Consider the following 21,067-nt stretch of genomic DNA (forward strand, 5'->3'; position numbering starts at 1 on the left):
TTTTTAATGTTAAATTTTGATCTGAAAAGTAACTTTTATACATATATTTGTATATGAAATCTTGCGCAAGAGACACCTCCTGAATTGGAAAAGATTTTCTAACTAGAGCCTCAAATTTTAAGAATATTATATTTTTTATCTTGTGTGCATGAGATCCATATGTTATTAATGCTAAGGGAACATGATTATTTAATTTACTATATCTATATCTGATTTCTGCTAGTACAGTGAGATGTTTGGGAAGACAGAGATTAGTTGAGGAGGATGGATCTGTGAATACTTGATATCCTTATTAAAATATTTTATTGATCAACCAGTGATCCTAGTGATGTCAAATTGCAAGCAATTAAGGAACAGGACCACACTTTTTAATATTAGGATGTAGGCAGTAAGCCTAAAAATCACAATAATCAATATTAAACCACATTCACTATAATATTCAGGGAAACTAACTTCCATGTGTGAGCCCTTAAACATAATCAGGCTGTTATCACCCCAGCATGTGTGCTGGAGTCAAATCTGACAGCAAATGTGTTAAAAGATTATGCAAACTTTAATATTTTAGGATTTACAGAATACATTTCCTGCAAGTTATTTCATGTGAACCTTTGCTATTCTGGTCCATTAATGAGCTTTCCCTCATTGCGATGAGACTTGGGGATTGTCAGACTTTGAAATGAAATTAATAAGTAATAATGGCGTGCAAAAACTTTCAAAACTTGTTTTGTTGTTCATCAGAGGCTAATTGGTGGCTGTTTTGGGGTGTAATATGCAGCCCAATTTACAAGACAGTTGATAGTTTGATATTATGCCTGAGGCAACTGGATTATGATCAAGACTATTCATGCTCAAACTGAATTTTGTTTTGGGTTGATGGATCTGGCTGAAGAAACTCTTTTACATTGCAAATGGACCATTTGCTGAACAAATTTACAAATGGGTCATTACAAATGGATACTTGTCTATGAGTGGGGCTGGAGTAAGAGTAATACTCCACAAATTTGAGTTTTTAACCCTTTTAAAAAACATAAACACAAAATTATAAGGAAGGGATAAAATAATTATTTTGTTTAGTCTAAAGTAAGCTCTAATCATTAGCATGCCTATCTAACTAGATTAAATTTTAAAAAATACCCAATTTACAACTAGAACTGCAACTTTTTGCCATGGACATGCAGCTTTAGCCTCAATTTCTCCTGCCTTTATATGATAGGACAGCTTAAGAAGGACAAGATTGCTAATGTTAAGCAGCAATGAGTAGTAGTAACAATAACCATATCCACGGCCACTGCTTCATGACATTGTGCAAAGAGTCAGCGGCAGCGTATAACTAGACTGCACAACACCTCTTCGGGGGCTATATTCAACTAATTCATGGAGGTATTGTAAGCTTCATGAGGCCGCTAGCTTCAGCTGCCAGCTAAATCTACCAGCGACAGATGTCATTTTAGCGGCTAAATCTACAATCGCCAGGTAGAAATGAGCCACTTAGAATCTTGCTACGTGTATAAAAAAGCATGATTTGCTGTCATGACATTGTATGCCCTCATTGAACACACCACAGTGTAAAAGAATACACGTATGGTTTGGCATTTCCGGCTTAATAATATAACACCAAATGATGATGTAAATTAGGAAGCAGCCATTTCTAAGCACCCATCCGATTAGTGACTTCTTCCTGAAATTAGAGGAAAGCAGAACAGACTGTGATTGTGTGTGTGATTGTAGAGTTAGTGATCCTGTTGCTAATCACCAATCATCATTTTGACTCCAACAGAAAATGAACATAAAAACATTCCCTGCCATTTCCTTTGACAAATCAGATTGCAATTCACCCCGGCTGATGAAAGAACTAAGCAGTGAGCTACACAAGAGGCAATAGAGTGGTGTTATGAATGGTGGAGGGGTCATTCTTCAACTAAAGACTTGGATTCAATCTCCATCACAGCCACTATCATCACTGACAAAGTGTGCTTGGTGCTAACTGTTCTTTTGTAATTTCCTGTTTGTCTCTTATTCGTTGAGATGTAGATTTTTGTAGCAATTAACAAAACTTACACTCTGATAAAATATACAGATAAATGAGCTGTCCTAGCAGTTAGCCTAAAAAAAGTTGCATTGATGTTAATGACATGCCTGAAGCTGGGGCTCAGTATGGAAAAGGAGACGTTGCACACTTCGACCTCCACCACATCAGACTCTGATGACACTTGGTTGGTTAGTTGGTTACTGTCACTCCTGATCAGAAACACTCACAGAGTCCTGATGAAACAGATTAACCAACTGTGTTGTCATTTTCTTTACTTCAGAATGAGCTTTTTTATCTACAGACGCACCAGGTTGCCTTCTATGGAGTCCGCCATGTTGGACCCCTATGTTTCTACAGTAGCCCAGAACAGACAAACCAAAATCGATTTTACACCAGTAAAGTCCACCATTTCTCCTGCACACTTCACAACCCGTTCTCATTCCCAGGTTGTGAAGTACAGATGCGAGCTGTGTTCTATTCATTGCAATCTGTTACTTTACCTCTAGATGGCACTAAATCCTACACACTGGTCCTTACAGTTGATGCAGCAAACACACCCAGCAGATACAGATCAACATAGCATTCATTTGGAGTCTTGTTTTTTGCAACCTGATTAAAGTCACCTAAGACCTATGTTCACTCTCCTTTAGCTCTTTTTTTGGTCTCCACCATCTCATGAAGAAAATAGCTGGCTCTTTAGCTGCTAAATGCTCTATTTCACAAACAGGTGGCAAACTTTATCGACTGTTTGTTAAACTGTTTGATGCTGTTTTGGTTCCCTTTTTTGCACCAAAACAGAACAGGGAACAGGAACAGCATCAGGATGCCAGTGGGTTCTTCACTATGAGCAATACCTTTCACATTATACAGAGCAATTTGATCCACTGTTATTCTTAAGTATTGATTATGGCAGCTTTATAGTTTAAAACCACAATTTCAGGGGCTTTAATACATGGGTTGCATGCAGCATGTGTATAACTTGATTAATATTTTGAGATTGTTATTGAGTTTCTTTGCCAGTGTATGGTAGAATAAGGTCATTCTATATTTGCAGCACCAGTGTGTCAGTTTGCCAAACACCCTGAAAATGTTGCTCTAGTGAATGTCTCATGGACTCAAGCAGTGAGGAAGGAGCTTTTGGAACTGACATGAAAAGAAAGTAGGAAGTTGCAGGTAAAAAAAAGCTTCTGACAGAAATCTTCATAGGCTCCACGGTGGAACAATGGGTTTACATCACTTTATGTTTGTTTTGTGATACAAATCACAAGAAAAAGTCATACAAGGAGTTAAATCAGTGGGGTTTGAATGCAGCTTTATAGTTTAACACTACAATACAGCAGTTATCTCATAAAGAATAAGGCCCTTGAACACATTCTTAGTCAGGCTTATCGAATTAGTCAAACTGACACTAAATAGAAATTAAATTAACCACTGATTTTAAACTGAATAATGTATTTTCCTTTGTTGTGACTCATCACAAGAAAGGTTTTCCCTTGCCAAACGTGCCAAGAGACTTTTTCATTGAATCAAAATACACAGATTACTTTAAGCTATTTTCAGAGTAAGGCTCCTCATCTTTTTTTCTTTCTTTTTTTTAGGGCGCTGCTGAATTTGGAAAGAAATACTTTCCACTTATCATACATAACACATCCACTTGATCTGATTTCATATTGTTCTTTCCTTAGGTCTGTAGTATGAAACTACTATTATGGAATACCAAAGGCCTCAGGTCCAAAGTGAAAAGTCCCATTAATAAAGAAGAGATTACTTTCACTTGCTGTCAAGGCCCTGTGCTGCTAAAGGATTGATGCTCTCACATTAAATCAGCCCCTTGAAAGGTCCTTCCAAAACTGCAAGAGTGCCAACTGTATAGGTAATTTTTTTTCCATAATATGTTTCACTTTCAGGGCATGTTCAGTAGTATTATCAAGGCATTGATATTGGGATTTTACTTTGTTTGTTGTTTTTGGTCATTTTAAAAAAAAAACTGTGTATTTGTCATTGATGTTTGCACGCTTGTGTCTTTCTTTCTTTCTTTCTTTCTTACTTTTTCTTCCTCCATTTCTCTCCTCACAGCCACAGGGTTTGTTGTTCACTTTTTGTTGTCTGAGCCATCATTCAAAATGCAGGGCTTTCTTCTGACAGGCACTGAAGCAAGGAAATGAGAAATGACTTACACAGTTTAGCTCCTCTTCATTTTCACTTGCCTTATTATTATCAAACACATGCACCCCACATTCACACATACACACACATGCGCACACATGCACGCATGCACACTGCACGCACTTTCACAGATGATTAGTGAAGTCTGCTCAGAAAAAAGACACCCAAATCTGTAAAGTGGTGAGAGGTTTTTTGTCAATGTCCACACTCCATGACATACAGTACATTCAGTAGACTTTGACACCGCAGAGAGCGATGGCCCCTGCACACCACTAATTAGCTGTCATTCATAATTGATTAAAGTCCGAATGTAAATAATAAATGGAAATTGAATTTTATTTGGGGAGTCTTGTCAACTACATTTACCTTGGGGCCTGCTGAGACTGGATGTAAACATGGCTGCATAATTGCAGAATAATTTGCCAATCAGATTTAACTAATCATGTTAAAGGGCAAAGAGAGGCTGGAGGTGTCAGTTCACTTTGGAGCAGAGCTTTTTTATTTTTTGCTCTATTTTTTTGGGACGTAACTCAAAATTCAGGGCACGGGGAAAGGATGGCCATGTTCCTGGTCTTAGTCTGAAAGCAGCACTTTAAATCGGACACTTAACCGAAATTGACTTGACTTTTTGGAGGATCTTTTACTTCTTTCCTGAGAATAATAAAAAAAAAATAGAATAATTACACTGATGGTATTTTTTATTTCTAGAACGTCACTTGTGTTCTTTGGTAGGACAAGTATCCAGTTATTCTGAAAAGCTTTTGGTTGTTTCTTCTTATTTGTGTTTATAATAAAAAAATACATATTTTGATAACTGACTAATAACTTAGCTAATTTATTTAAAGCAAAAGCACACACCTAGTTCCAGTTTCTAAATTTTGAGATAGTTATAGAAAGTAGATACATTTACTCAAGTACTGTACCACAATTTTGAGGTACTTACACTTCACTTATATAAGTATTTTCATGTTATGCTACTTTATACTTTTACTTCTCTACATTCCAGAAATTAGACCTACTACAGGTTTGAGTTGTGCAAAGCTTCATATTCTTACATATACCCATATACTCAAAATGTATAGTTGTTGTGGCCCAAAATTTTACATAATAATCGTGGATTATTAGCTGGTTTTCTCTTTGCATGTTAACAACTAAATATACCACTAATGCTGGAACTCACTGCTTTTATTTTGAAGGAAACTTTACCAGTCTCAGTTTTGTTACAGTCTGTGTTGCTCATGTAGGACAGCATTTCTTTGCTGTATTTGACCCTGTATTAAACCCCTTCATGGGAATATAATATGTGCAGTGTGAGTGCATGTCTGTGCACTAGTGCAGTAGGCCTACTCTATGCAAGCAATTTTAGTAATCACTACCAGCCAGCCACCAGTCTCTTCTTGCATTTCGGATGTCTGCGTGTCTCCATTGTGTATGCGCATATTGTGAGGAGTGTGCTCTTCGAGTCAGAAAAAAAGCCATCGATGCAGTCCTCAGAAGTAGCACATCATTAATAACGGAGGGACCTTTGAAGATCCTGCATAAATGTCTAATTAGGTTTGGTAACCTTTAGGAAACTCAAGTGGGTGAATACTAAACAGGCCTGGAGATCTTGTACTGCATGGCAAACTAAGCACTCAACATGTGGGAGAGAGCACTGACATTGAGGAGGTTTGTTCCCCTGCCTGAAAGGGCATGCAATTTAAGCCACATTACAAGCGCGTCTGAACTCATTGGCCAATTTCTGCCCAATTTATCGTAGTTAACCATCCTGTGTATACACGTCATCATGGAGGTGGAACAAAAATATGCAGTGTTTTTTTTGTCCTGCCCTTCAAGCTGTGTGGATCATTGTTCTGCATAACTGTGACGAGCCTGTGTGGCATTTAGAAGACCCTTGAGTCTGAGTATTCGAGCCACCAGCCATGTTCGTACTGATACAGTGTTAACAGGATGTGACCTAGAAAATATTACGTTGAAAAAAAGGGGGCTGGTTTACATTACCCCGTCCTTGTCTCTGTCGTATAACACATGTATTAAGAGATGACAGCATATTACAATAAAAACACACATTTTGTTTTAATACACCCACACTGCTGTCACAGTACTGCAGGTAGTTGAACTTCAACCTTTAACTGCAACGCTGCTGTCTCACTGTGACTTTGTCGCTGTTTAACGACAGATTTTCTCTAAAATTAACAAAGACTGACTCTCTTGGAAATAGCTGGAGAGAGCCACACTACCTTTGCACATAAAAAAATACTGTATATAAGAATCTTAGAACATGAAAATTGACTAATTACAGTGTGATATATTTGAAGGCAGTTCATAGTTGGTTAATTGCAAAAATGCTAAGAGTTCTAGAGTGATCGTGTGATTTAACCCCCAGAGCCTTCTGAATTCAAATTACGTCAAACCATTTTTATTTCATAAACTGACAAGAGATGGCATTTCCAAGTAGCCTAATGAAAATAAAAATGTATGGCATGCAAGGGTGAGACATGTTGGAAATACAGTGAAAACAAGTGAAAAAAAGCCTCTGATTTAAGAGGTTAAAACATGGTATGATAAACCATATCTGATATATTGTAAACCATAATAACAATTTAAGGTAATGCATTAGATCACGTCCCGCAATACCCAGTAAATTCATTTTAAATTCCCAGAATGTTACCCCCTTCACATCTTGTACCTACATGTATGTATCTGTTCGTACTGGTACACTTTGCAAGAAATGGGTAAATTGGGAAGAGTTATGCTCTATGTTGCAGGACGTAATCTAAAGTCCAATAAATATGTTATTTTTTGTGTCTCCCAAAAGATTTCAGCCTGTCCAGATTTTCTAAAAATAAACACAGGCTTTCCCAGTCATGACACCTCAAGCTCCTCACTATAAAGCAATATAAACATACACATCCCAAGACATACATCACAGGCATACACACTCAAACATATTTATTATATGCACCCGCAGACACACGCAAGTCACAGCACACACATACACTCACAGACACACACACACACATAAAGTTGTCAGAGCACAGTGTAAAATCAGAGGGGCTGTTAATGGAGGCGGACAGCTTGGCTGCTGTTTCATCAAAGTGCAGAGGAAATGCAGATCTGTGTCCTGCAGGATGCAGGGAATTGGATCAGCTTCCTTCTGTCTGCTGAATTTGAAACACATACCAGCAGGGATTAGACAGCCTTTACCACTGAACAGTGACTTTCTAATGGCCATCCACGGGAAATATTTACTCACTGTCTCGCATGTGTTGATACGCCCATCAGGAGCCCAAACATGTCCCCTGGCCAGATAGCTTTATTTAGCTGCCAGCTATGTGCCAACCTTGAGGATATTTTTTCTTTTTTGATTGATACAGGCAACCCTGAGAGGCTCAAACTTTTCTTTCTGATTGTGTTTGGTATCTGGTTTATGATAGCAATACAATGTAACAAAAAAACTACTGGGCCTGCACCCGGCTAATGTTATTGATAAATCTTGCAGTAAGTAAGATTTCACAGTGTCTTCTCACCTAGCGCCCACCCCTGTATCTGCCGGTACTTCCTCAAAGGAAACCGATTGGTCAGCCAGCCACAAATGCAAAGATTTAATCCTGGCAAGATGGAGTCTCGCTTTATTTAGTGATCTTGGGAGTCCAGCTGCCTCACAAGGTTAACAACCTATGAGCAGGACTTGATTATTTGATTTGTATATGGAGTTGACAGTAATATGATAAAGTATTTGTGTTTTAGGTGTTTAATTTGCCCAATTAGTCAAAATATTGTTCTTGTTTTTCAATAGATTTTTCAGAAAGAATATTATATCACAATATGAATCAGTTCCACAATATCAATTATATTTACCATGACAAAAGATTATTTATATCACCCACTCCTTATGTGTACAACTCACCCTTATACGTTTAGGGTCCTAGATAACCCAGGCCCTTTATCAGCTCAGAATAATATAATTTCATCACCCTGTTATGTCATGACTTTTCATATTTCTATGAGTGGTTTTTAGACACCAGCTGTAATAAATGCAATGGATTTCCATATGTTCTATGTCTGTCATTGGTGTTGGGAGTACTTTATATAAAATACAAAAAGTACCAAATAACTTTGTGTATATGTAAACATTTCTTCATAAGAGGTCTCACAGGGAGTTTGAAACATATCGTCACCACATAGGAAAATATTTTCTTTCTTTTTCCATAAATGGCTAGTACATTTCTTTACTTATAGTCAATATAACTTATCTTAGCTTATTTTGTGTAAAAACAGCACTATATGGTCCTTTATATATATATTTAAGCCTTAATCAAAGTTTGAGGCAAAGGGAAGGGTTACCACCAATTAATTATTTTACATATTGGTATTTAATTTATTGAAGATCATGAGTAAAGAATACAACTTTTTGAGGGAATTGATTTTGCAATCCTCAGCTCTTTATTTTTATTACACATATAGCAGTGGGATCTGCAAAGCCAATATCCACAAATCACAAGGCTTAACTGATAAATGGTTTAGTTGTCCAGAAATAGTGAAAAATACGAATCCCAATTTCTCAGAGCTCAAAGTTGTTTGTTTTATTCAACCAACAGCCCCAAACCCAAATGTATTCAATTTACAAACTTATAAACTTCAGCAGAGCTGCAAATCCTCACATTTACTGTAAGACACTGGAGTTTGCAAATGGTTGTCATTTTAAAATAATGGATTGATTGATTTGCATACTACTTAATACTATTACAACTGTGTCTTTTTAAATATCTAAAAAATATTAATTTTACAGCTAAAACACAACATTAGTCTTTAGCTAAACTGTCTTCCCACTTAAAATGTAATTCATTTCTATTCCCCATTCTAAGAATTCACCACAAAGTATACGACTAGCTGGGAAGATGTAACAAAGGCAGAGAGAAAAACATATTTGCTAACGGTATCAAGTTTGAACTATTTACACCAAGGTAAATGTTTTACATTACAAAAGGTAAATGGGAACCTGAATGGCATACATTTAATTAGAGGCACAAATGTTATCAAAGATAATTTGCTTGCTGTATAATGGAAAAATCCACTAAAACCCTCTTTCAAATCCAGTGATAAGAAGGTCTCCCAAGTTCATGTCCTCTGGAAAAAAAAGACATGTGGAGATCATTCATGGACTCACTATGAGTACTACTTTTATCGGCACTACATACTACACAAATGCACAGGAGAGATGCGAGAAAAATATGAAATTGCCATCAACTAAACCACATTGACCTTGCAGATGATGTCTTATAAGACATTAGACAGAGTTATTTGTGGTGTTGCACATTTATATTTGTATATGGAATTAATTAATTAATTAATTTTAACCTGTAATTAGCCTGGAGAAGAACAGCTTTACTTTACAGCAGCTCCCTATTTAGTGTGTGAGACAACAACAAAAACAAGTTAGACTTCACGTCATTATAGGTGTCAAAACAAGGTATTTACTAAGACTAAATGCTGCAGCTACAGCAATTCCATCACAGCGTAGGAACAATCTACCAGATGTTTTGTCATTAGGTATCAAGGCAGCGCAGTTCATCTCCACCATTCAACAAGGACAGGGTTTTTACAATAGCATTTAACGAATCACTTTAAGGCTGATGTTATTTTAGGAGAATCCATGTCAGCCCTCGGGAACCATATATGCAATTTTATCACGTTCCACAATCTGTCAGCGCGGTCTTTTTATTTCAAGGTGAAGGTCAGAAAAAAAGTGTCAATTATATTCTTTATGAAAAGAGAATTATATTCCAGCCACAAACACACAGTTTTACAAATTAATATAATCAAGAACCACCTGAAATACCATTCTTACTCCCACACCTTTTGATATTGCTTCTCTCTCTTGAGGACTACAAAGAGAAGGTGTCAACTGGTTTTGCCATATTGATGGAGCCGGGGGTCTACGGAGACCTCTAATTTTCTGAGTGAACGGTCCCAGAAAGAGCTAATGATATGTTAATGCTGAATGGCAGACATTAGGGAGGCCAAATGACGGCAATCCCTATTACCTCAGAGGGACGTGCCTTGTGTGGTTTTGTCACGCAAACAAACTCTGTAAATACAAATAAGGTGCGGAACAAGGACTCAGGGGTGGCTGACAAAATGTCATGGATCTGAGAGAAGAACTGAAGAACTGGAGACCATGCAACTTATACTCCAACAATGATTACGCCTCCACACTTTGAAAAAATTAACTTCACCTCACTGTGAAAGATTTCGTTTTCCTATGAGAACAATTATGCCAGTGAAGTTCTTACCTTTCCAGAAATGTCACAAAACTTGGGTGGATCTCAGAAAATATTGCTGAAAACTTTTGATTGTTCCTTTTGTTTGTCCTCTCATAACTTTTCCGCCACTGACTCCAGTTTGGCAGGAATATCATCATGTTTACTTCAGCAGCAGTAGCTGTGTGGGGTGGAAGCAGTGGGAGGAGGTTAGTTTTTGAATGGCACAAGATTGAAATATGCCACCACAGATTTTTGAATTCCCAAGCTTTCCCACTTGTACATATCCCCTTGTGTGGGTTTACCTGTGAATGTATCTGTTAGTATGTATGTGTTCCTGTTTGGCTAGGCTTAGCTGCAGATTGCTTTTCCCCATCCCCTCCTCTAGTGTGTGCAGCATATGGCCATTGTGATGGAGGGTAAAAGGAAATGACAGGCCATTTGAAGATGCTCTAGTCCCTGCCTCATGAATAATGCAGAGGGTGCAGCGAGCAGGTTCTCAGCGCAAGCTTCAAAGTTTATCGGCCTCCCCTGTCTCCCTGGGAGAGAGACTACAGTGCTGCGGGGAGATTAGACCGACACTGAGCAGGGACCTGGTCAAACTCAATTAAATACAACCAGGATAATTCCATCCTCTCATTGTGCCATTCGGTTTTATTAGGAAAATAAACCCGGCATGCTCACACCTTGAAATGACAATAGAAAGGGGAAAACAGCCAGTGAATTATTAAGCAGGGAGTCGACTGTGTGCTCATTTGCTTCATGTAAAAATATGCAAATTAGTGGATGGCAGAAGAGTTGATGGATGAATATTTTCATTAATTATGTCAGACAAACACGTAAGATCAGCAGAGAGAGAAATCTTCCACAGTGGATTCAAACTTTTTCTGTCTACTCACGCTTTTGCAAATACCAGCTCAAGGAAGTCAGGCTGATAGATTTAAACACAATGGTGGTGCTAAAATGCACAGAAGTGGTGTTAAACCGTTGTTGATGGGTTTTAATAGTCCCATTGATAGATGATTTATTAGTCATCCGGATATGGATGTTTTATTCAGCTGAAGATTTCTAAGAAAAACCCCCAAACACCTACAGTAAATCTTGCTGTTTGTTTAAATATGCATGTTTCCCTCTGCAGTTTCCAGAGTCTTTTGAGATCTAATTAGCCCTGAAGCCCCTCCTGATGGCAGATGTAGGCCTACAGAAACACTCCCTGCCACTGAGGCTGTTGTAGCATGTAACTATTTTCCGTGTCTACACGATAAACAAACACTTATGCCACCCACACATTCAGTGCTATATCAAGCCAGGCTTGGCTAATGATGATAAACCTATGTAAAAGTACAAAGTGCTGCTAATTAGGCCTATGTCGATTATGGCTCATTAATGCTGATGTTGCCCTGACATGTTTTTGCCAATCATCACTGGAGAGGGCTCCTGTGCATCATTTTCTAATTACTTTAATTCGTCATTGTACTGATGCTTTAAGCGTGTGCGAATGGGCTCTATTGTCATGTGTTAAAATGAGAATTAGGGGAAAAACTGAAATCTGGGTTGGTTTTTGTAGACAGTGGACGGTCCAGTCACTCTTATTGTATTTTGAGACATAGTTCCCAAAGATTTTCTTTCAACCATCCAAGGAGAAAGAAGAAATTGGATGATGTAATAAGGTTTCTTCTAGGGTGAGATATCAAAGCTCAGAATGTAAAAGGCCAGAGACAAAGTTAGTAGAAAGTGTGAAAAGGAAAAAAAGATTAAACTAAGTATTGCTTTCACAGATCAAATTATTTGATCCTTGAAAAACAATATTTTAGATTGCATTTGATTCAAATATAATTTAAAATATAAAATAATGTCTATACCATGTCTATGGTATGTCAGATATTAAGTTGAGTAAAAGCCTCTAACATGAGTTAATTTTGACTAAGAGTTGAATTCTCACAATTATCTTGTTGTTTTTGACCTTTCTAAGATTACCAAAATGGCAGCCTTTGAAAGCTGAGCGAGTTTCTCATCCTGTTGATCACAGTCCATATTTTCTCCTGTCAAATTTTCCTCCACTGGCTACTTCATAACTTGCCAATTTTGTTGGACATTGATGTATCAATGATAGATCCATCTTGAGTTATTTTCCAGTTATTATCCTAAATTTCCCTTCTTTTACACCCTATTACCCTAATCTTACCACTTTGACCTACTTTTCCACTCCTTGTATTCCCCAGGCGCTCAAAGAGCAAGCTGTTGCGCTCCTACTCACACACATACCTCTCAAGAGAATTATTTATATTGCCCAGGTCTGGGACCAGTCTAATTTGTGTGGAACTATAGAGTACACAAACCTCAGGTCTGACATTTCTCTTGCTGAAGGCAAGGCAAGACTGTGAGCGCTGCTGGGAGAGACAGAGAATAAAACATGGTGCTGCAACTGCCTTTGATCTTCCTTTCCCCCCTTTTCTCTCTTTCAAAGGACCACTGAGGAGTCGTCCAGCTGATGCCTGAGCAGGGGCCCCATGTCTCTGCCACCAACAGGCACCCTAGGACGGGCGGCCATCAAATTATTTATTTTTATTTTTGTTCCATGTGAGAGCAAAGAAAACGGAGACAGACTTTCTTTGGAGTTTTGTTTCATGCTGGGTAATCGCAGAAATAAATATTCACCCGCATGCATAAATATGCGAGGACTTAGTCCCCAGTTGGCTTGGAGTTAAGCTTATATTTCAACTCATTTCTCAGCCTCTGTGCTAGAGAGGAGGGCACCTTACACTTGAGGTAAATGTCTTAAACCCTGGCAAACATATAGCACATTTCCCCCTCCTAATATCCATAATGAATTCTTCTCATGATTAACCTAAACATAAAAATGCTTCTGTTTACGGTAGTTTTATTAATGCATTACATTCTGGCACAAACACAAACAACACACATGCTGTTAATCATGTCTTTCTTAAAGTTTAAAGCTACTAAAACGCATAATTAAAGAAATTATGCTGTTAATCACATAATATTGCTGTTATTCACATAACACTATGTTATGTAGTTAAATAAATAGAAGAGAGTAATTATGTAATAAATGATCTCAGACACCTGCGTTGTGCATGAAGCCAAAAGGCTACAGCAAAGAATGATTTCTTTAACAGGCAACCAAGAGGTCAAACTCCATTAGCGATGTTCCAGCAGACAATCTGAGAAAAAGCTTGTTCCTCATCTAGCAGAGAGTCTCTGAAAATGGGCACCTTTTTGTCAGGGCAATTTGTTGATGATGCATGGTTATGATAAGAATTGAATGAAGTGTCTGTAGCTGCCCAGGGCCTCCATAGCCAAGGCGCCGGGGCCAACACGAGTAATCAACCCAGGTCCAGATTGAGCCCTTGATAGTAGAGGGTCCCTGATTGCTCATAAGTACCCCCAGGCGGCAGGCATTTAAGACACTTTCTGCTGATTTTGACTGACAGCTGGTCAATCAAAATCAACATCTGGATGCAGCCATTATCAGTGCAGAAGTTTACCTCAGATGCTGGTGTTCGAGCCACTATCTGCTTGGATAAAATACATCTCATGAACTCTATATTTAATCTACCAGCTGTATCTGGCTGTAATATCACTAGAATCTGTATTGGGTTTACTAGTCTTCCTTTTTCATAAGAAAACACAAGGCTGTAGAGGAGATAGAGCACATTTTCAACACATTTGAGTTTTAAAGTGACACTATGTAACTGAACACCCACTGTGACTGCAAGTGACAGTTATGGGATTAGAAATGTAGCTAAAACGCTTAACTATTGGAACAGTGGAGTTTTAGCACAACATCTTATGGAAGTTTTAAAGTGAAACTTTTGCTAAACAGCAGCAGCTGCAAGTGATAGTAATGGGCTAATGCTGAATGTGAAACTACTGTTCAGCCCGTCACCCTTATAATAGTATCTCATATCATTTTTATGCAGATGATATGCAGTTGTACAACAGACTTCAGTAACAGCCTATATATTCTCCATGACTGTCCTCATAAGAGAAAGAAATGGATGGACCAAGATTTTTATGCTGTTAAATGTTGACAAAACTGAGGTATTAATTCTCTCTCCTGCTCCCATTGTTAAAACAGTTTAGCAATCCAATAGTTATTTATCTAACCACGTTATACCAGTGTGCAAGGATGTGGGATTGTGACAGTGCCTTGAGTCAAAAGTTATGAAGTCTTTCATACCTTCATAACCTCCCAGGTAGACTACTAATGTACTTTTTTCAGGCTTATCTTTATTTTAACTGACTCCAGCTTTTCTAAATCTCCCTTCACATTACTCTCATTTTAACTTCAGTACACTTGCTCCCATTTTGTTTTAGAATCATAATTTAATTGCCTATACACTGCCTAGACAGTAAGTGGTAAATTCCAAGCATACATTGCAGAATCTTATCTTTCACAATGTCTGAGGCTGTTTCATTCAATATTTTTAAATATTGTATGACTAAATTTTTTACCTACGCTTTTTTGCAGTAATTTCTTTCATTGTAAATATTGCACCTGTGCCTTTAGCCGTTTTGTTTCTGTTGTAATTTTTTTATGTGATTTATTCTGGCACCCGGTTAGCTCAGTCAGTAGAGCTGGCAACCCATATACGGAGTTGCTACAGTGGCCCAGGTTCGAATTCGACCTGCCGCCCTTTGCTGCGTGCCATCCCCTCTCTCTCTCTGACCCCCTTTCCTGTCAATCTTCAGCCGTCTCTATCTAACAAAGGCATGAAAAGGCCAAAAAAATAACTTAAAAAAAGAAGTGATTTATTCTTATTTTTTAATTTCTATTTTATGTATCGTACTATGTAACCACTTTTTAGCATCCATTTACTCTAAATGTTAAGCACTTTGTAAACCTATGTTTTTGTAATTATCATTATGGCCATAAGCTATTGTTCATACCAGAACATGTAAGGATGTAGCAACAAAAAAGTATATTGAATTGACCAACAGTGTGTTATATTGCTAATGAATTCAACACTGTAATCTGTAAGAAGAAGAATGCATTATTTATTTGCTCAAATATACTCTGAAATAAAATTGTAAAAACATAAAAAATATCTATCTAACCTTCTTTCATGTTTAAGGGTTTTTTTGTACATTTAATTCTCTTCAGAAGTGTTAACAAGAAATGGTTCCAACTTCAACTGATTATATATGTCCTCCAACTACACTTCAAAAGTTTTCTATCCATCTACTGATTTCTACAAGAACCCTTCTATTTGTTATATCTAGTTTTACAAGTGATCTCTGTGGTTTTGAATAGGCTATGCAATAGGCTATCATGTACAGCAACTTGTAAGAAAGAACACTCTCTACATCTCTTCCTGTAGGTTTATGTGAACCGCATCATAATGAGCACACTCGGTGACCTTGGTTACTCCTGACTCACACTTAAAAATCTCAGATGTTTTGTTTTTGCCAGGTTCAAAGCTTTGGAAACTATGTCAATACCTGTAAGGAGACGACATATTTACCAAGCAAAGATTCATAACAAGTGTATTGCAATCTCTTGCATCACTGTGAATTATACTGTCAGTTGTATTCATGAACCTCTGAGTGCTGTCGAGATGCAGCGACAGCAAAGATATGCTAGTCGGCTACTTTGAAACACAAATCTACATTTTTGTCTGAGTTAGATTTTCACACTTGACTAACAGTTATTGTTAAAATTTAAAATTGACAAAATAGAAGAACCAGTGCAATTTGATTTTGAACTTTTTGCAATGTATTCTTTTGCAGCTGAAATTTTTTTTTGTCCTGATTAAATTTAATAGTACATTTTCATGTAATGGCAATGGTCCAATTTAATTCCAAAGTTGCTACCATGCCAAGACCAACAATAACTCAAACAAAGGAAGGACATAAAGCCAAATATTTGATTACTTTTTCCTTATTTTCTCCCAAGCTGTAATCTTCAGTACACTAAGGAGAATACAGAGGACAGTAACCCTCACTGGCTTCCCACCAGTTATCTTAACATAGGGACCATTTATTTTGTACATCAATTCACTTACAGTCAACTATGGTGTAGTATCACTTTTGTATACAATTAATTGTAGTCAAAAATGAAGTGGTTGAATGTGCTGGTGGAATTTGTACCCATCAATAATTCTGAAATTCTGGCTATGGCCCTGCTTCATTGAAGAACTGGTTGGGTCAAATTTAGACAGTGTATCAGATGTCATCGTGGGTGCTGTTTGTGCACAAACACACAACAAACTAACTAAACAATTCATAGACAAGGTTCATGATTTTTTGCTCCCCCCATTTTGGTCTCAAAATCTGAATTATGGCTTTATTTCTTACTAACATGGCTCTGAAACTGCTTTGGAGGACCCAACACAAATTACAGGTATTATTTAAACAGCTGTTTTTAAATCACATCTGGATCCCGATGTCTGAACATTTTCTTGAATTAATTGACCAGGGTGCTCCATAGGCAAGTTTTCTAGTTAGGGTTTAGCTGTTGAAGACATTGAGCCCTAGGTGTTGTCTTTAATGATGTGACTTAACATGATTTTCTAAAGCTTATTCAGATATATTCTTAAATCCATGTTTTAAGGCCAAAATAAGGCCATTTGGAGATAAAATTCACAAAAAATACAAAGTTATGGATAAATCAATATAAAATGTGAAAAATGTAATATTAAGATATTTTTCGAGGGAATTGTCTGCAGGTTTTGGGGGATTTCAGTCGCACAAGAAAGTGTTTGGAAACAATATTTGTGTGGTTTTAGGCCAAAAAAGGCATTTAACATCCTGTATAGAGATAACATTTGCATAAAATACAATTGACCTGTTAATTAAATAAAATATATAACAAAATTGAATATTATGAAAACTTTTGTTGTAGTCAGGGCTGTAGCTACCACTGAAGACATCAAATACATGTTTTAGGGGGTTTCTGGGGGATCTGAGGGATTTTAATGACATGTGGAAGACTTCACATGCAATTACACGTGAATTACCAATGGTGCATTACATAAGACTCATTCAAATGTTTTTAGAAACAATATTCTTAGATGTTGCTGTTCATAGGCCAGAATAAGAACTATAAAGCAATATTTAGCATTCTATAGGTTGATTAAATTTACAGAAAATATAATTTTACTGTTAAATAATTATAGAAAATGAGACCCTTTTAGTGGGTAATTACACGTTCTTTCTTGGGAAAGATGTAATTGGTGGAAATTTTTAAAAACTGGAGGGTCAAATACCATACATGAACGCTATGTACATGTTTCTTTGTCAGGCATCACACGAGTATTTGAACACACCTTTAATGCAACTTCCTTTGACTACAAGGCACAACCTGGCCAACTCGCAAAAGACTCCTCAGATGGCCGACGGTGGGCCTCGCAGTCATCACACACCGCCTCAGTGGAGCGTCGGTGCTTTGTGCCGATCAGGCCTTTCAACTACAGAAGCCTCATCAAAAAGAGATGTGAAAAAAAACCCTCTCCTCCTCTCTCCCCAACCCCTTCTCAGGTTCCATGAGCTCCCCACATACACAGAGGGGGGCGTCATGTTTTTTAATCATCGATTATTGTTGTTAGGTGCAGCTTTTAGGTCATTTTTACAACCTCAATTTATTTACTTACGTCTCATTGTTCAGATGGACTGAAAGAAATCCCTTCAGTCTATTAAGGAACTGAATGTCAATTTTATTTTCAGCAAAAGGATAAAAACATCATTTGCACAATTCTGCCTCTTCAAAATAAATAATAATACATATCGGTTGTACATGTTTACACCCAATTGTAACATAATTTGTTTAAGCTGGAAAAAGAAAATCGGCACAATGCGGCACATGATTATTATCATACTTGTGTCCTTTCACCATCAATAAACAAATCATGGACATTATTGGTATCATTTCTGAATGACAATATATGCTGGACTCTGCAAACTACAGAAGCAAAATTCATTTACTTACAAACTGCAACTTTACCCATTTAACAACTCACTTCAGAAAACAAATAATTTTTTTTTCTAGTGGCGTAAATCTCGCTATCAAACACAACAAGGACCGATCCTTTGTAGCAGACATATCCAGGCCCCCCGCCTCATACAAAAGCAGAACAACTGAATTTTATAGCTCAGAAATTATACATTGGACTTGGAAATAGAAAGGTGGAAGAAAAAACAGACTTAGACAACACTACATTGCAACATCTGCAAAATGTATTGTTAGGAGAATAAGAGAAATTATATGCTTTCCTGTTTCACCCAGTGGAGACATCAAACTGATGAGAGTGTCATCCTTTTTTATTATTTGCACAACTTATGTCTTCACATCACTTCCTTAGCACATCAACTACTTGTTTATACTGTATGTGTGCAGTTGCACTTTTCATATAGTGTTGAGATTTATGACAGAGACAATGAATAATGTGGCTCTGTCACTTAAATGTTTATGAAAAACAGCTTCTCATCACCCGGCTCCCCAACCCAAAAACAGAAGAAGAAAAAAACAAACATAGAAATTGTTTGTCAAATCTCATATGAAGTCAAGTGACTACTGATTAGCCGCCAGGGACACAGCATTTCATGAGAAACGTTTATGTTTTTTTTAGCACAAAGATAGCAGAGGAATGCATCAAAGCAAGAGTGCTGGGCCCGTGCCCATTGCTGGAATGAAAGGACAGGTGCCTCCCCGTAAAAAGGCTTCCAACATGTATGCATTCTGCAGTCAATGGTTGGACCGGAGCCCAAAATCTGAAACCTTTAATGTCTTTAGCACACAAGGTTTCCTCCTCAGTCAAGCCACTTTTGAAGTCTGTGTCAAAACTCACCATGGCACGCTTTTGAAAATCCATACAAGGAGGTAAACAAACCGAAAATCTTTGAAGTCAAAGTGTTTTTCTTTCAATCTCTCTTGTGTTGTCTTTGAATCTTTTCCTCCAATGCACTAAGGCAGACAAAATCATTTTCTCTGACAATAAATTACTGGGGGATTTTTTTAAGTCCAAGAAATGTTAAGAGAGACATTTAGGGGCTATGAGAAGACACTAGTGCCGTCGCTGTTGCCGTACAGGTCAGCCAGCTTTTTGAAGCGCGGCCCCCAGTTGCTGAGATAGTCATAGTTCTGATCTGAGTCTGTACTTAGTGACTCCAGAGAGCTTAGCGACTCTGCTACAGAGCCGCTGCCTTCAAAAGCATATGTCTGCAGAGAGTCGTACGGGGGAGCTGACGGGTCCACATCAGCATCCTTAAGTCGCTCCCAAATAAACTCTCGAAACACCACGTTGTCCGGCAGGGATTTATACGGCGGGCGAGTAGTTGAAGGGTAATGAAAGAAGGTAGGAGTATCTGGCGTGACATCTCGTCGCACGTTGGGGTCTCTGATGACGTTTAGGTTGCGGAGGGTGACCATGTCGAATGCCTCTGTGTCCTCCTCTCCCCCGCCCTCGTCGTCGTAACGAACGATGTTCTCTCTGATGTCTCTCTCCTCCTCAAGAATCAGAGGCTCCTTTTTCCTCCGACGCATCGTCACAATTAGCAGAACCATCACTGCAGAAAGAGGGAGAGACGTCTGAGTCAATATTGACTGACAACGTGCATTTTCTGTGTCAGTCAGCTGAAAAGATGCAGGGATATTTGGCTTTTAGAACAGCTGAATACACTATGATGTTGATTCTCAATCAATGGTACATGGACTGCAGATATTGTAGAGTATATATATCTATATCTATGTCAATATCAATGTCTATATTTTATCTATATGTAGTATAAAATAAAAAGTATATACAAAAAAATAAAAGTAATATAATAAAAGTATAAAATAAATAAAAATTGTTAGCTAAAAGTAATGACAAATGTATTCAAATTGTTAGAAGTTCTTACGGCGGAAATTTAATGGCAAGCTAACAAAACCCACTTTTAAAAAAACGACCAGTCTTAAACAACATTCTCTTTAAAATCTTTCAAATGATCACATTTGAAACATGATGGATGGTGTCAGTAAAGCTGTTTTTGAGTTCATCTGGCAAAAAAGGTTGGGAACCACTTCACTATGAATCCAATCAGGGTTTACAAAACTAAACCTGCAATGTAATATATTGTGCCCCTTTGTGGTTTCCACTAACTACAATTTGCTTCAAGACTTGTACAAAACTCCACCACACTGGAATCTGTGGCCCTCCGAGATCCTACCAGGAGCCCTCCTCCAGCCCCTGTTCCCTCTCCCATACATTATTGCTGAAAATAACTCTACGCCCAAGCAAACTGGCAAATGTCTAATGATTCTCTATCCATCAATGTCAAGCTGGTGCCAGTGAAATATCGTTCCGTGGGCCCATATTTCTTTTCCTTCTCAGCGTTGAGCTACTGCAGGCAGCAAAGGAAGAGGCCCAGGAACCAAATTCAAACACCACTTCACACCCTCTAATAAGGGAGCAAATGGAAGAGATGGAAGGGAGGGAAGTGTCACATGGAAAGGCTGCAGGAGATGAATGGCTAGCTCTCTCTTGGCTATTTGGTGACTGCTGGTACCCAAACAGCAGCCCTAGTACAGTTTTTGTGAAATACTTGGAATGGTCCCTTCAGTACTGCTAATATGCATCGCACTGTTTTTTAGTGTTTTAAGACAGAACGT

General features: G+C 37.8%; 1 protein-coding gene across 3 annotated transcripts in view; it reads right to left on the reverse strand.

The window, feature by feature from the left end:
• Positions 1-18,303: 18,303 nt before the first annotated feature.
• The window catches only part of LOC118321130 (cadherin-7-like), an 87,099-nt gene continuing 84,335 nt past the window's right edge, over positions 18,304-21,067 (reverse strand). For all 3 annotated transcript variants that reach the window (XM_035652353.1, XM_035652337.1, XM_035652344.1), the window contains one exon: positions 18,304-19,983. In XM_035652353.1, coding sequence (XP_035508246.1) covers positions 19,469-19,983 — 515 coding nt within the window. In that variant the 3' untranslated portion in view covers positions 18,304-19,468. The remainder of the gene's footprint in view (positions 19,984-21,067) is intronic.

The sequence above is a fragment of the Morone saxatilis genome, unplaced genomic scaffold (genome assembly GCF_004916995.1).
Source record: "Morone saxatilis isolate NCDOM2014 unplaced genomic scaffold, NCSU_SB_2.0 Contig0, whole genome shotgun sequence".
In the NCBI taxonomy this organism is placed as follows: domain Eukaryota; kingdom Metazoa; phylum Chordata; class Actinopteri; family Moronidae; genus Morone; species Morone saxatilis.